General features: G+C 39.5%; 1 protein-coding gene across 7 annotated transcripts in view; it reads left to right on the forward strand.

Moving 5' to 3' along the window:
• The window catches only part of LOC111867653 (sialin), a 41,003-nt gene that overhangs the window by 9,498 nt on the left and 13,983 nt on the right, over positions 1–17,522 (forward strand). For 5 of the 7 annotated variants that reach the window (XM_033752748.1, XM_023857671.2, XM_033752747.1 and 2 more), the window contains exons 2-6: positions 6,840–7,027; positions 7,964–8,194; positions 11,790–11,877; positions 13,629–13,849; positions 16,906–17,052. In XM_033752748.1, coding sequence (XP_033608639.1) covers positions 6,840–7,027; positions 7,964–8,194; positions 11,790–11,877; positions 13,629–13,849; positions 16,906–17,052 — 875 coding nt within the window. Of the gene's footprint in view, positions 1–6,320; positions 6,438–6,839; positions 7,028–7,963; positions 8,195–11,789; positions 11,878–13,628; positions 13,850–16,905; positions 17,053–17,522 lie in introns of those variants that run through there. The other 2 variants (XM_023857674.2, XM_023857676.2) reach the window with 2 other exon arrangements.

The following is a 17,522-nucleotide window of genomic DNA, read 5'->3' on the forward strand; positions in this document are numbered from 1 at the left end:
CAATTTGATTTAATATTAAAAATCGGCTCAATTATATGTGCTTACGGAGGGCACCAGAAAAATATACCACGGGCGCCGCGTTGGACAGGGCTGGTGTAGAGTCCAAGTTATTGACAGCGTATCGAGTGGGAGATTCCCTCCCATGTAAGAATACGAGTCTCTACGGTCTCTACTGCCTTCCACCTGTGTGCAGTACTCTCTTTCTTGCAGCTCCATTTCACATGACCAATTAAACCTATACTTTCCCTTTGAAAGTTTGTTATTTAGCAATTCTGGCTCTTGAAAAGTAGGTTAGATTCATTCTTTGGTTGCAAGAGAGACCAAAGCACTGACTGAATATCTAAGGCGAATGGTGGCTTCATCCATTGTTACCTACAGACTGTGTGGTCTGCCTCTGCTGCCATTCCCCTACTTTTCGCAACCATCTGCCTTTAGGACTCAGTCATACAGTAATACGTGCCATTAAAATGCTAAGAAATGCCTATAAACTTGCAAACATACAGTAATGACATATGTGTAGAAGTGTAAGACCAGCGCACAGTTAACTTGATACCTATTGCGGGCGACTTCTCGCTGTCTGACGCCATATTTACATGTTTTTATTTATTAGGATGGGTTCATTTGGTACATCGACCACTATCTGGCCTATTGTACCAGCGTGGATAATATGTGAGTAAGGAGCATTTGGTGGAATGAGGATTGGCAGGGGAAATCTTGTTGTTTGGAGAAAACCTGCTTTGTCCACCACCAAGCTCACACAACTTGATCTGGGATCGAACCCAGGCCGCCGCTGTGGGAAGCCGGCGACCCCGGCGACTAACCGCCTCAGCTAATTCTTTTTTTAATTCGCTTAGTTGGGGGGGGGGGGTGGAGTCCAACTGGGTCCACTCGGCACGGCGGCCATTGATTGGCCTATTGTAGCCTGCCCCTGGTGATTATGATGATGGAGAATTTGGTGGAATGAAGATTGTCAGGAGAAACCGAAGTACTCGGAGAAAACCTGCCCTAGCGCCACTTTGTCCACTACAAATCCCACTTGACCACACCCGTGATCGAACCCGGGCCACCGCGGTGGGAAGCCAGCCACTAACCGCTTGAGCTATGGCACGGCCCTTCAATTAAATCGTTATTCCCGTCGCTTCAATTCTGCCAATGAGGTTTGCTGTTGCATGTTTCTAGTTCTCCAGTTCCTAATTTGTGTGTTGTTACGAGAGCCATTTCGTTTGAGAGACTGCTCCTTAAAATTCTGTTATATGTTCCACATTTCAAAGTAATTGACAATATAATACAGAGTAGTGTTTCCTTGCAGTTACCTTTCTCTGGACAACCTTACCTTTCAGTATTCTAGGTGAATACATAAAATAATATCTGAGGAAGAATCACATGGCTTGGTGATCTGTTGTATTATCAGAGTGACCCCCGATTAAACCTGCAATTATCAATGTCGGTGGATGTTTCTGTCTGCGCCATATTTTGCACCGGGGCCAGTGTTTCGTCATCCATGAATTACTATGTTGTAGTGGTGGGCATTGCCTCTATTTTGGACAGTGGATACAGATTTGGAACTCGACAAGTGCCAAAACTCATGGGATAGCAGTATGTAAATTTATTTTTTAGTGGCGCTACCGTCCCTTGACGGCTTGGGAATGCCCAGAGCAGTATCAGTTGTGAGGTGTTCTCTCGTGAGTCAGGTTGAACACCGGCCAGTCTGCTCATGGCAAGCCGACGTGAATTATCGGAGTTTGAACGGGGCATGATAGTGGGTACCAGGCGGATGGGACATTCCATTTCCGAAGTTGTGCGGTCCTTCAACATTCCTCGATCCACGGTGTCACGTGTGTACCGGGAATAACTTGTGGAAGGCTTTTCAACCCACCGTGGACAGCGCAGTGGCCGACCACGGGTGCTTAATGATCGTGACCAGAGGCGTCTAGCTAAAATTGTCCGTGGTAACAGACAAGCGACACTGGCTGAAATCACATCCGCATTCAATGCAGGAGGTACCAGACACATATCCAGCAGGTCAATGCAGCGTTCTTTAGCTTCCATGGGATATGGGAGCAGAAGACCGACCAGAGTGCCTCTGTTAACATCACGACACCGGACACAGTGCCTCACCTGGGCTTGTGACGTCGCCAATTGGACCCTGGAGGATTGGCAACATGTGGCCTGGTCCGATGAGTCACGGTACCAGTTGTTTCGGGCGGATGGTAGGGTTTGGGTGTGGCGCAGACCCCATGAGGCCATGGACCCCAGTTGTCAACAAGTCACCGTGCAGGCTGGTGGTGGTTCCATACTGGTGTGGAGTGTGTTCACGTGGCATGAGTTGGGTCCGCTCACCCACCTAAACACGTCATTGACCGGTGACGGCTACGTTACACTGTTTGGTGACCATTTGTAGCCCTTCATGGACTTCATGTACCCCCACAACGATGGGATATTCCAGCAGGACAATGCATCGTGTCATCGGGCCGGAATTGTCCAGAATTGGTTCGAGGAGCATTCTGGAGAGTTCCGACGAATGGTGTGACCACCACGTTCGCCCGACGTAAACCCAATCGAGCATGTATGGGACGTAGTGGAGAGGTCCATTCGCACCCAAAATCCTGCACCTACAAATACCAGGGAGCTGTGGGCGGCTATCCAGACGGCATGGCTCAACATCTCTCCAGAGGTCTTCCATCCACTTGTGGAATCGATGCCACGTCGAGTTGCTGCACTTCGCCGGGCTAGAGGGGATTCTACACGATACTAGGTACCTATCCCATGACTTTTGGCACTTCAGTGTATGTGCATACTAAATTACAAGAAGTTCTGTGAAGAACTAATCACCTACTTTTCTTTGATACGACAAGAACTGCATAGGAAAGAACGTCTCCAACAATTCCTCTATTGTTGCCTGTGTATTTGTTGCCGCTGTAATGCTTCCATAAAGCCGTTGCCTGACAACGATGAGGGGGGGGGATACACATGTAAACACACGAACTGATGGGAAGGATTTATGAAATCCGCCGTTGACGTGGGCTCATGTTGCATGGTATATATACCAGGTTTCACAAAGATTGGTTCAGGAATTCAAAAGTTGATAGAGGGGATACACAAACAGCTTGGTGATCTCATAAGCCTACTTATATTCTCTTCAAGATAAGGAAATTGGTCTAGAAAGCGAAAATTAAAGACAAGAGTAAAGAGTAAGATTTGAGGCTTTCACGGCGGTGACTATGAAGAAAGCAGTCTTCTGGGAATTGGCACCGTGTATATGTGATGTTAACCGACGTTTCGGAGGAACGTATCGCCTCCATCTTCAGGGTAGAAGGAAAAATATAAGAAATCCGCAAGCGAAGAGACTGTGAGAACCGGTAAAAGCTTGCGGATTTCTTATATGTTTCCTTCTACCCTGAAGATGGGGGCGATACGTTCCTCCGAAACGTCGGTTAACACCACATATACACGGTGCCAAATCCCAGAAGACTGCTTTCATCAACAGTTCAGAGGTTAGCATCTGTGCTTAACACTCGGAAGTTGTCGAGTTCAGGCTACCTCTATCCTGACGGAAGGTTTCTACGTTTTTCTAAATCCCCCATAGGGAAATTGCGAAAGAATTCCCCAGAATATGCTACATACTTCCCGAGTATCATTCATAATCCTGCAGTTCCTCAGTCGACTCTAATTATAGTGTATGCAGTTTAGAAACCGAAAAGTGCAAGTAACTGAACTGAGCGGTAACGCTTCTAACTTGTATTCGGGAGCTGACTGGTGCAAATCTCGGTCGGAACGTCGTGGTATAACTCAGTCCCTCCATGCAAATGCCGCTTCCTAGCATACCGTTTCCAAATCAGCTGCTCTCTCATTCGACGCTGAATAGTGTGTGTGACAGACAGCGCCGTTAAATGAAAAATAAATAAATAAAATACTAACTTACTCGGTAACGGATAGCACAGCGTATTTAAATGCAGTTATTAATCTCATGGGCATTATCCATCGTCCTAATTTGGCCCCACAGATTAGGATCCCTAGGACGGAGACAGACTCCAGTCCCGGAAACCTCATTTCATATCCGGAAAATCGACCATTATATTAATATACCAATGTCACGAACTTTTAGAGCGTAAGATTTGAGGCTTTCACGGCGGTGACTATGAAGAAAGCAGTCTTCTGGGATTTGGCACCGTGTATATGTGGTGTTAACCGACGTTTCGGAGGAACGTATCGCCCCCATCTTCAGGGTAGAAGAAAAAGTATAAGNTGTAGCCTGTCCCGGGTGATTATGATGATGGAGAATTTTGTGGAATGAAGATTGGCAGGGGAAACCGAATTACTCGGAGAAAACCCTCCCTAGCGTCACTTTGTCCACCACAAATCCCACTTGACCAGATCCCAGGATCGAACCCGGGCCACCGCGGTGGGAAGCCAGCGACTAACCGCTTGAGCTATGGCGCGGCCTTACAAGTGCTTAATTTGTTCGTACATAGACAAATATTCTTGTGAAGTTCACCTTTCTTTTTTAATTTCCACCATTCCTCTTTGCGTTGGTGCATTATTAATTTTGTAATTTATCGACCCTGTGGAAACTGTATATGTATATGATGTTGGTAAGGGGATTAATGAGAATAATAAGAGGGGAGGTGATTAGAAAAAAGCTATTATATGCTGTTGTAATACCCCTACATTTTCTTTGAGAGACAACGAAAAAAAAATTTCGTCGGGATTAGCTCACATCTCTGCAGGATTATATTTGGTAGCTCTCGAATACGGAATGGGAGCGCTATCAATTATCACGCAGTGTTTTATGCATTATTTTAATACAGCACATTTTATTGTAGTTCCATTCATTTGTGCTGTGAAAGGAACAACACGCTTTGCAACTCAAAATATACACGACTTTTTAACTATTTGTAGCGATGGATTCATCTAGAAACCTGTAACTGGATCCTGATTTGCTTTAGGTGGGGTTGGGATTAGGTGTGTCACTGTTTTACATTTCCCATCACAATTCATTGCCTTTATCTCAATTTTGTTTCCACTTTATTGGTTTATGCTTTGCTTAACGACGCTGTAAGTAGTCCAGACTACATGGTGTTGAATGGTGAGACGATTGGTGAATAATTAATTGAATAGGAAAGACACTACCAAGGCCTAATTTGAAGATCTGTTATGAGTTTTCCTGGAGGAACTAAAAAAAAACACGAATATCTCCACAAGTGTCCTGGCCAAAATTCAAATAAGACATATTCCAAAGACAAGTCTGTATTGTGACCACTTACGACAACTTGCTCGGTTCGGCTTTCATCATATTTATTATACACTAACGCACATGTATGACTGCTAAACTAGAGACGAAATTATAATAAGAATACGGGTTAGAAAAGAACAAAATGGCCCAGAAATGAAGTGGTGACTAGAAAGAAAATTTATGGATCGGAACCAGCCATTTGCATAACTACTTTATACATGGCAAAGGCTGTGACTGTATCTTAAACTAAAACAGGATTCCTTTCAAATTGTATTTTAAATATTTCCTTGTATTTATAATTAACTACATGGCTGCAAAGTGAATCTTTAACCATTTTGAAGTATTGAACACGTACTCTGTGAAAAATATTGTCACGTGATTTAATGGCTTTAAACGGGATTTTGGATTGATGATAGGACGTAATGGACTCCTTGATACAGCGCGTGACAACACTTACAGTTCACAATTACACACACACACATCAGTATCCACAGTCACGTCTTCACTAGCCGTTGCTTGGTAGTGGCTTTCAATGGCGGACGTTCCCCTTCCTGTGGGTTCCTGAACTATCCCAGGCCCCAGTTACTAGCTTCTCACAGCCACAGCTCACAACAACTGAACCTCAGCAGTTCTCTGAATGACTAACACAGTCACTCACCAACCAACTAACTCATCTCAACTCCACCAACTGAACTCACTGCTCACTAACTGTCCTGCTTACAACATCTCAACATGGGCTGCAAAAAAATCACTGTTCTTCTTGCTCTCATGGCCCATTGCCTAGTAATGACTGTTGACTAGTTGTTTATTCCGTCATTGTTGCCTAGCAACGGTTCTATATGCCACATTTCCCCTCCTTAAGGCTATGCATCTCGAATAGCCTACAGGCGTACTGCTATTTCTTCTTTTCTGAGGACTGTGCTTGTAACATCTGTGATTGGCCTCCCCTTTCTTCCCCGTGGCTCAATTTCAACTGTGATTACTCTCCAACTGCTTCTGCTGCTTTCACCTTAAGACCACTTGTCCTGAGCAGTTCTCTGATAAGGTGCAAGTCTTTTGAGGTGTACCACGATCATCTTTGTTCCAGAGCACGGTCTTTGCCTAGCAAAATGTCTACATGCCACATCATTTATGCTGATGGTAACTTAATAATTATTAATTTTAACATTAGCTGCCTTCTTTGTTCATCTGGAAGTATGTAAAGGTAAGTAGAAGATAAAGTTGCCACTGCGCAAAAATACCATGACATTGAGGTACAAGAATGAAGATATTGATCCGAATATTTCACCTCAGGAAAATCACACCTTAACAGATTTTTTCCTGAGAAAGAATCCCCAGTAACCATTGTATAGGAGGTGGATGGGCTTCAAGCCATTCTGTATGTGATGTTCCCTGCAATCACTTTACTGATTGTGGTATCTTGGCTTATTCTGGGAATAAGTAGTCTTCGCAGATTCACCTCAGTATTTCTGATTAATGTTTCTGTTCTGATGATCAGCAGGAAACTTTAGTACAAACCTAACCTCTATGGCCAGTATAGAACATATCAATATGAGTAAGGCTTGCATTAATTCCTCTTTGTTTATTGAACTGTTTCTCGTTGTAGGTTGGATACCTGCCCGGTATGTATTTGCAGTGTTAGGAAGTATTGCATTGGCTATACTATATGGGTTAAAGGTGAATCTTAGTGTGGCCATTGTAGTTATGGTTAACCACACTTCACAACACACAAATTCTAGCATTATCATACGTTCATCATGCTCCACAAATGATACAGATGACATAAAGAGTCAGGTAAGGTAATATGAAATAATGTACTACAGGTTATTATTAAAGGTATTGTGCACTAAGTGTTGTATCTGAATTGTTAGCAGCACCATTATCATATTTGGTGCTGTACCCAAGTATGGGTTTAATTAAAGAGTACTGGCTTCTGGGATGTGACATTGTATAGCCTGGTAGAAATTCTTGATGTTTCAGAGGAACATGATATCTCCATCTTCATGGTAGACAGGCATGAGTAATCAAAGTAACCATTATATAAATAATACGTTGGGCATTGTATCTTTTCTTTCTGTTTAGTTTGGTTCTTTGATGCTGCTGTCAGTTGCAAGATTATGTATTGTCAATGGTAGGGTAATGAATAAATTTGGAGCAGGTGGTGGGATGAGACTTGGCAGGGGAATGAAAAGTGCTCAGAGAGAACCCACCCTGGTGCCACTTTATCTACCACAAACCCCCATGAACTGACCTGGGATTGAACCTGGGCCACCATGGTGAGAAGCCAGCTACTGACCAACTGAGCCATGGCACTGCAAAAAAATGTCCATTGTTTGAGGTGTATGTAAAGAGCACAATATTTTGGACTCTGAATCCAGTTCCTACTCTCTTGGGCACATTAGATGGAGCCAGATGCAATCACTGAATAACAATGGCATGAAGCACCCCCAAAACCACTACTACTTTTACTACTAATTCAGGCTGAAGACTTCAGTCCTGGAGACAGACGTGACATGTTCCACCAAAACACCAGTAAACTTCCACAGAACTAAACAGCACAACATCCCAGAGATCATTCATAGTCACTTCTAGGATGTGTGTATGTATGTCTTTCTGTGTGTATTTTTTAAATTGAGCCATGTGATTGCCACAGCCTGTGTTCAGTAGGATTTTCCAACCTGATACTGAAGAAAAAGAAATGGATGAACCTGAAAATATTATATATTACAGGATGGCCCATTTACATGGGGTGAAAGCCAGCAAGGATTGATCTTGAGTTCATACTACTGGGGCTATTTGATAAGCCAGATTCCTGCTGGCAGGATTTCAGAGGTGTTCAGTGCTAAATGGGTTATGTTCTCAGCAGTTGTTATTAATATTATTTGCACACTGTTAACGCCAGTAGCTGCGCAGATTGAACCTCTTCTGATGTTTTTAAGATGTGTTGAAGGAGTTGGTGGGGTAAGTATAATTTGAATCATTTCTATCCATTAATCTGATATAGATGAATTTGTAGTCTGTATCTGTTTGTAGTAGTGAGTTTTATCTTGCTACTTGGAATGTGCCATATTTATTCAGATGTAGAAAATGATTTATGAGAGCTGAAAGTGAAATGTTAGAGGCGGATGGCAAATAATAGGAAGATTGGGCATCTGTTGTGAAGGAGGCCAAGATTCCTAATGGACTGTAGATCAGTGGCGTTCCATGCATGGAAGCAAGGGAAGCATTGCTTCCATAGTTAAGAAATGAAAAGAAAAGAAGTCATATATAAATAATTCAATTTGAATAATAAGGATGTGAATATTGTCATTTAGTGCATGTTCCTGCTCAAGGCCACATGCCTCCTCCTCCTCCCTTCCCCTGCTTGGTGGGATGGACCAAATTTCCTTTCGTTAATCTTCGTAATAATTTGTCTAATCCGAAGGGGCCAAGGGAGGAAAATTCAGTTTGCTGGCTAGGCCAGCGAAGGAATGTGTTATTTCAATGGTCATGTGAAAATTAACTGTTTATGTGTGATTTCAGTCTTGTTGGGTGTTATAGGTAACATTAAGTTTTATTAAAATATTGTAAGTACATATTTATATGGTGTAAGATTGTATTTGTGATCGTATTTTGACGCATCAGAAAGAAGCTATCTGCGTTTAAGGGAAGCAAGTCTGATGTTGTGGTACGAGGGGCAGGGGCGTGAATAGACTGCACGCACAGGTCACAGCTAAAATGAATGCTGGCAGACAACGCGACTGCAACTGTGCAATCAAAAGTCTTTTAAAATGGGGGTTTAATAGCAGGGACTTTTCTGAAAAGAAAATAATTATAGAAAGAGGACAACCGACATGAGAGTTGCCAGAACTTAAAGCACAAACCAAATTATGTGTGAGGAAATTAATTTGGAACAGTATTCTAAAACAGAGTAGCTATCTGGTTGCCGTAATATAGGAAAATTGTTTTGTTGACCATGCCTATTGTTTCTCAATGAAAAAAAATGTATGGAACAAGACTGTTTTGGTGATATCAACAACCTTCATAAAGCACTGAAACGACATGAGAATTCTCAGACTCACATTATTTCAACAATGCAACTTGTTATGTTCTGGAAATCTCGAATTGACTGTCAACTTGACAATCAAAAGCGCCTGATGATACTACAGCAGAATGAAAATGTGAAAGAAAATAGAGAAATAATGAAACGCTTGATTGATATCATCTGCTATTTAGGAAAGTGGCAGCTTGTCCTCCATGGTCATGACAAAACCGTGGATTCTGTCGACCGAGGTAATTATGTGGAATTAGTTCACTTGTTGAGAAAATATGATCATAAACTCAATGTTCACCTTGAGAACAGTACAGTATTTACAGGTTTATTGAACAGAATACAAAACGACCTTATTGACTCAATAAATGGCATAAATTTTGGTGAGTTGATTGTTATCACTTCGTTTATTAGATACCACTGCTTCCATTACCAAAAATAGTACTGCATGCCACTGCTGTAGATCCAAGTAGTATGTAAATATCCCTTTGTAATGACAGTATAGTCAGTGATATATGGCTGTTTACTGCGTGGATTTGTGCCTGAAAGTTCCAAGAAATAGTGTGAATTATTCTGTGCAATAATATTCACTTACTGATGGGTAACTGTGAGTCCAGTTTATAGTATAAACAGCAGCCTCGTTCTTGATTGAATTGGTTTACAGGATGTGTGTTCTTAAGCTTATCCTATAGTTAAAATCATTTGACACAATAATGATCCTTACTCTTTCAGAAATTCCAATATATGGACATACTATCTGAAAGTAAAACAGCTTTTTGACGCTGTTAGCTGATGATCAGGTTGTTTTAGCACAAAACTTAAAGATGAAATTTAAGAAATAGGAATGAAAATCTATTTTAACAAAATTTGGTAATGAGAACAAATGATATATGAAAAACAGACTTGTAAAGGTAAAGTTGCCTCTGTTCTTAATTAGTTAAGCATTATGCCATGAAGACATGTGGGGGAGTGGAGGTGTCTTGACTTCAGGATTACATGGAGTTGAGTGATCAGTTTTATGCCCTTACAATATCATAATTATATATACCTATGTTGTACTTATGCTGTTTATTATCATCAAAGAGTGTGTTACCCTTGTATTTATTTATTCAGCATAGAGGTCCAAAACAGCAAGGAAAGCTGGACAGAATTTAATCACTAGACTGAGATATTTTCCCCAGCACTACCCTATGTGCTCAGTTATGACAGAGAAAAATTAAGGGCTGACTGGTTTCACTGTCTCTTTCAATTCACCATGGCAAAGGTGTTCTTCTTTGATATACTTCTTCAGTAATACACAGAAGTTGAAATCCATTGGCCCAAATTTGGGCTGAATGGTAGATGAGCAAGAAGTTCCCAGCTGTCTCATGGATGGTTATGTTAATGGGAATTTCTTAGTCCATAGGTCATACTCCTTCAGTTCTTGGATCGTGGAGCAACAACGAATGCATACTACTATTGTACAATATTGCGGAAAGTAAAAGAAGCATTCGGAATGAAGCAAATGCCAAACACTAATTTCTTCTTTACTGAAATTGAATATGTTGTCATTTGATGAAACATGTTTCTCAATTACTGTGGTGATTATGTGCAGAAATAGAGGGTTTATCCATTGTTCTTTCTGTTGTACATATGTAATGAAGTAATAAGTATGAGTCCAACAAAACCACAGATGACATTTATTGAACTCCCCTCCTGTAATAGATATAACTGGTTCATGTAAAGATGTTATCAAACGAAGGGACAGTTAAGGCTATTATGAAGTAGAGAAATACAGAAGGAAACAGAACAGCTTATATATTGTGCAGTATTTGGAAGCATCTTAATTTATGGGACAGAATGCTGGCTTATAAGTAGAAGGGAAAGACCTCATTCAGAACCAGCAAAAATTAATTTTTGGCGAAGATGATTTTGTATGTGAAGTTAGGTATAAAATCAAATACTTGGAGAAAGAATGGATGTTAACAAGAATGCAAAGATAATACAATTTTGTTGTAGAAAATTCAAGGAAAATGAAAGAACATGCATTGCTAGAAAACTTCAGAATACATTAATATAATTTCACTTCATAAGTACTATAACCATATTATGATGGCTAACAATTAGGGAAATTAATGCTAACTTTGCAAGGTATTTCAAGGGTCTTTATTCTGATGAAAAGCAAAACCACTGCATTTCTGGAATGAGTGTTCACACATAACTTGTAATTGCTACAGGTTCAGAGTCATCAGAACGGACAGAAGCAGCAAGTCTGACTTTTCATCAAAAGTTGAGCAATGGAAACACCAGTAAACAAAAGAAAAATAATTGTAATATAATGCCCTCTGTACCCCATATGTTTACCATTACAGTGTAACTAAAGCCCAAGGAGTTTCAGATCTTGGGTCAGTAGATTGAAACTGTAACATACTACATCTGAGAGACGTAGCACTCCAGTAGAATTAGTGCCATTGTCTTAAGCTACATTATTGTTAGTGCAGAAACTATTGATAGTGTTACTGTATCGCTAAATGTGTTCTGTTTCAGGGGTTTTCATTCCCTGCCATGCATTCCCTACTTTCAAAATGGGCACCTGTTGAAGAAAGAAGTACTATTACAACTATCGTGTATGCAGGTGATACTTTAATGTGGCCTCTTCCTGTAGAATCATAGTCTTTTGAAATTTCAAAATGTGACTTTCCATACCATTATATAAAGTTTCACTCTTTTGTGGTTTTATAGAACAGAGGTAATGAAACAACATAAATGAACTTATATTAAACTATGATTTTAAATCTGTTTCATTGGACACAAATATTGGCATGTAATGTAGGTGATGTGTGGAATAAAATATTGATTAAATATTTTATAATATGGAAAATTTCATTTACTTTAATACTGAAAATTTAAAAACACATAGAAGTCATGAGTCTGTCACTGCCAATTGCATTCTTTAAAAAAAAAAAAGCTATCCCTGTGCAAGGCCGCAAAGGCCCATAGGGTTGTGAGACGTTGAGGGTCCCACATTATCTAGACAATCGGCTTAAAGATGGTGGTAAGATTGTCAGCCTTACGCACCTGCCATGCTTTACTCCCCAGGAAAATTATTTAATTAATTCCTAGTACTCATTTCTGTTAGAGGCTGAGTCGATCCCAGGGCCATAGTGCAGCTGGAAGGATTAGGTCAATTGAAAAAATCCAATGACCTCATCGGGACTTGAACCTGCAAACTTCCGGCTTGTAGCATAGCCCCTCAACCAAAATTATAACAAGTGGGTAGTTGTTTTGCATTTCAGTCTACCCATAAGCCAGTTTTATCACCCAGATACATTGAGTTAAGCAGTACTTTTCATTATGGAATAATTTAACTTTATTAATGATTATGAATTTATTTATACTCTTTCATGAGAGAATTACAGGAACACAGTTGCATTGTTTTCATTTATAAAGAATTATTAATACATAGATTTAATAATTATCTTTTATTTCTATACTCAGTTGTGTAGGAGTGCCTCCTTCAGATATGGCAGAGGGCAGGGCACAGTAATGAGATATTACTAGGCTCAAAACTGTCTCATGTAATTGCACATGTGTATTTGCTTTAGTATTAAAAATTTCAAATCCAGTTACCACCAGGATAACTCTTCTGCATGCCATTTAACATTTGCCAGAATGCTGATAAATTGCTCCTTTTATAACTGAAAAATTGGATGTTTGATATACCAGTTCCCTAAAGCTGTGGAAATTGAAGGTATATGTTTTGATTTAGATGCTCAGCAATGATCACATAACAGTAACAACACCACCACCAGTGTTGTTTGAAATTCAAATATCTGGCAAATAAAACCGTGAGTTTTCAAGTCAGTGCTTGTATGGATCAAACTTATGCATTATGTAAGATCTGCACTGTTTACTACCATCTTCGTTGTTGCTTCTTATTTGGCTTATTCATCAACCCTGAAAATGGAGGCAAAATGTTCCTCCAAAATGTCGGTTGACTTTGAACAGAGTACATGATATTATATCCCAAAGTAGAAATTTTTATGCATAATGGTTTGGGCTGATTTGATGGAAGAAAATCAGCTATTCTGCCAGGATGAGTACTCTTAAAGGAACATATGTTTGATACTTCATTGAGTACTGGGTCCATGGCTTTATTCTGAGGGGTTCTGTATAAATTCACAGACATAAAGCCAAAATTTAGTACCAAACATGAAAAGTCAACCTCACAGATGTTTAAATGCCCTCATTCATCAGATCTTTTCTTATTACTAGTAACCAGCAAGACTTCCTAAGGATTTTTTCTAACTTTTCTTTTTACTAAATGTGGATATAAATGTGTTGAAAATGACTCAGAAACAGAAAGTAATTTTGGGTTTATTTCAGGTGCTGCACTTGGGACGGTTTTGTCTGTGCTATTCTCTGGCTTTATATATACGTGGCAGAGCTGGGAAGCAGTGTTCTATTGGATGGGAAGCTTGCCTGTTATTTGGTGTTTGCTCTGGGCATGGTTGGTGGAAGATGATACAACAAGGCAGCGCTACATAACCGAGAAGGAGCGTATTCTCATCCAGAAATCACTGGGAGATAAAGATACATCTCATAAGGTTTGTTGCTTATGTCCATGTATTTTCATTTTAATTTCTCATATAAGTGGTGTATGTGAGAAAGTATTGTGACTGAAATGTTGATGAATGTACATGGTTTCAGCACCTGTGATTATGAAAAAGTGTTTTCTGCTGTGCTGTTTGTATGTGTGTGTAGCTGTTCACCTCACTGGTACCTTAACAGATGAACAGATTTTATTCATATTCAGTATTCAATAGTTTATCCATCTTAGGCTGGTGCCTGAAGAATCTCTACATTCCAGCTACAAAAATAGGAGCCCCAAATTTGGTTCAGATAAACAAAATGGTGATTTTCTCAAAAACGGGTCTAACGATTTTGGTTAAATTTCATTAATCTGTGGAGAACATATTCCAAAATATAACTGCATAAGTGGTATTTTCAGGAGAAATGCACACTAGGGGCCCAAATATGAATTGTCAGTTTCCTCCAACCATCCTTACCAGTCAGCCAGGTTTAATTGTCCTTCAGAATTAAGCAGTGAACAATGCTCCACCAAGCATCAATCTGTTTTCTTTTTAAGGTAACATGGTCAAGGTCAGTCATATGCGAGAAAGTATGTGCAATGTCTTTGCACTGATTTCTTTACATATCTATGACTGGTGCTTCTGAGTTATAAATTGCTCCTCATTTTCCTGTCAGTTTTGAATATATTTATGATTACATTTGTTACAATACAGGGTTCTTCCTTGGTAGGCTGTGGGCAATGACGGATTACAGGTCTCACTGATAGAGCAGCATCACTTATTGCATGAGCACTTGCAGTGCTTTTAGGTGGTACATGATTCAAATCTTGGCCTGAAGACTGTTTATCCTGACTGGGCCTTTTGGTATGTTTTGCTGATTCCTACAAGTGAATTCCAGGATATAATTTCAAAATCAGCAAGTCGATTCACCATTCATCGTCATCTTGTTGGTACTAGAGATTTAAGCCCTTTTGATGCTACAGTACAAAGTGACATGGCTTCCCAGTCTCTGCAGTCTACAGGCACCAAGATGATCTTAAGTTCTACAGTGATAGTTAAACTACTGTCTCTCCTGTCTGCTGTTACATTTCATAGTAGCAGACATCAGCGGATGAAACAATTTCCATACAGAAGATCTACAATTCTGTAATTGTATTTGAGCTTTTGTTATATCACCCCATGCAGTCTGTGTTAAATTAATGCTCTCTAACCTAATCTGTGTCATCAGTATGGGCTATCTCTTGCAGCACTGCTTAGTTTGTCTTAGTGAGAATTTGATTCAAATGAATACAGTACTCAGTATCCAACAGTGAGCAACTTTCCATTTCACATGGCAAAAATAATAACGGTGGTGGTGAACAAGAGGATAACGATGTTAACTAAGATATTTTATAGTAGCCAAAAACCACCTGAAATATCTGGAAATAAATGTGGTTTGAATGTATACTTATTATAAGTTGGAATTTCCCTCAATGCTGGTACTGTTTACAAAACGTTTGTCAAGTATGAGTACAGTGAAATGGAACCTGGGCTTCCATTGAAAAGATACATAGGAGTGTTGTTTTAGAAATAGCCAACAACATCAGAAAGATTTATGTGGTATAACTTATAACAACTTGTGACACACAAGCTCTTTGGTTTCTAAGTAAATATTGACAGATGGGAACTGTAAATTGTAAAGATACATTTAATAATTAAAAGTCGATTGAACTACCATGTTTGTGTCAACTAAATAATCCAGTCAAAGATACAAATCTAAACTGATATAAATTATGTCAGTTACACTTTCATCACAATGATATTAATAATTTCACTACTCTGGCATAGTTAACAGATCCTGTTTTTTTTTTTTAAATTGGGTATGTCATGTGAAGGTGAGTTCAGTATTAAAGCAGGAGAGAGGCTTTGAGAGACATCTTACATCATGATGTTAAAGTCAACTGAAAAATAAACAGTGATGAGCTACAAGTTTTAAAGCATGGTGTGGTAGATTTGTCTATGTTTGTTGTTCATATCATACAAAAAATGTGATTGTAATGGTATCAATGTAGTTCAGAAATACTAAGCATTTGTACATTTTCGTTCACAGGGCCAGAAATCACACTGTAAGCACATTTCAGAGCTGGTGTTAGGAAATACATATATTGGGCTCTACTGGAACCGTTCTGTAGTGAAGTAAACAAATGTGAAGCAGTCAGGCGTATATTGGCTGAAGAGAGATAAGGAGAGAAAATGTTGGCATTTCAGTATCATTCCAAAGCAGTTATAAAAACGAAAATAATACTTATAGATAGGAAAGAAGATATGAGAGATATGTCATCAGTTTCAAGCATCTGTCATTGTCATGAAATTGAACCACACATTCTAAATAAGCTACTTAAAACTTGATACTTCTTAACTATAACAGCATTGTGACTATCAACATGTTTGCTGTAAAACCAGTTATGACATAAGCCTATTTACTCTAATATCTTTCCTTGACATAATTTGCCATATATTGGGAAGTAGTCCTATAATCTCGTTTGTCAACAATGTAATGATGAAACATTCACAATTCAAGTTTATTGCTTAGGACTCACTCTGAATTCATGGTTGGGGTAATCACTTCACTATAAGGTTAAAGAAGGGTGAAGTTGTCCCTGTGCTTAAAAACAGTGCCACAAAGTTGTGTGATCAGCAGTAATGCTTTGCCTATTTTTAAACTTGACACTGATTTGAGGTCACTAGTCAGCTTCTCCTTTTGGTCACATGACCTCCAGAAAGGAGCCCCTGCTACCCATTAGATAGGAGGCTATGTGGCCACATAGTTCGTTACTTCCTCAAGACTAACATTAAACTGTTACTGCTATATTTCACATTAAATTGACACTTTATAAATTCAGGAAAACAAAGGTTTATGTGATGTAGGTAAGGATTGAACATGTATATATGTTTCAAACGCATGTCCCAAGAAGGAGCTTCGCCTTAATGATATTGTCTGTTCTTGCCTGTTCACACTTGAAGAAAAATAAATATTTCAACTCACTTTAAATTCTAGGTTGGAAGAGATAATATTATTTATCACTTTTCAGATGCAACTACCATGGAAGAAAATATGTACATCTGTTCCATTTCTTGTCATTATGATTACACATTTCTGCAATAATTGTTGTTGGTATGTTCTCTTGACTGAACTGCCAAAGTATATGAGTCAAGTTCTGTACTTCAGAATGGAAGAGGTAAGTAATATTTTCATATTTTTTAGTTTATGACATAAGGTCTTATGAGCCTGAAGTGATGAATGGATGCACATATACAGATATTTATATTTGTACCTGCATAGCTGAACTGGAACAAATACATACATTAACAACACATCACCTTGTAAGTCATCCATTGTGGGTACCCCCTAAAATAGTATGATATATTTGTGTATATAATGTATGGAATTAATTGCTTTTGTTCTATGGCATATATATATATTGTGATATGTTGCGCAATGGAGGAAAACTCGTCCCTACCCAGCAGTGACATGGCGGGTGAGTCAGCACTCTGTCCCCCCCCCTCCGCACTGTGACATGGCACGCAACGCCACTGTCGACATGACGACAGGCAACAGTGGTACCCATTGCATAACAGGCAAGCGCTGCAACTATATAAGTGAACCACACTGCCTACGAAGCCAGTTGAAATGTGGCCATCGCCGAAT

The sequence above is a fragment of the Cryptotermes secundus genome, unplaced genomic scaffold (genome assembly GCF_002891405.2).
Source record: "Cryptotermes secundus unplaced genomic scaffold, Csec_1.0 scaffold931, whole genome shotgun sequence".
Lineage (NCBI taxonomy): Eukaryota > Metazoa > Arthropoda > Insecta > Blattodea > Kalotermitidae > Cryptotermes > Cryptotermes secundus.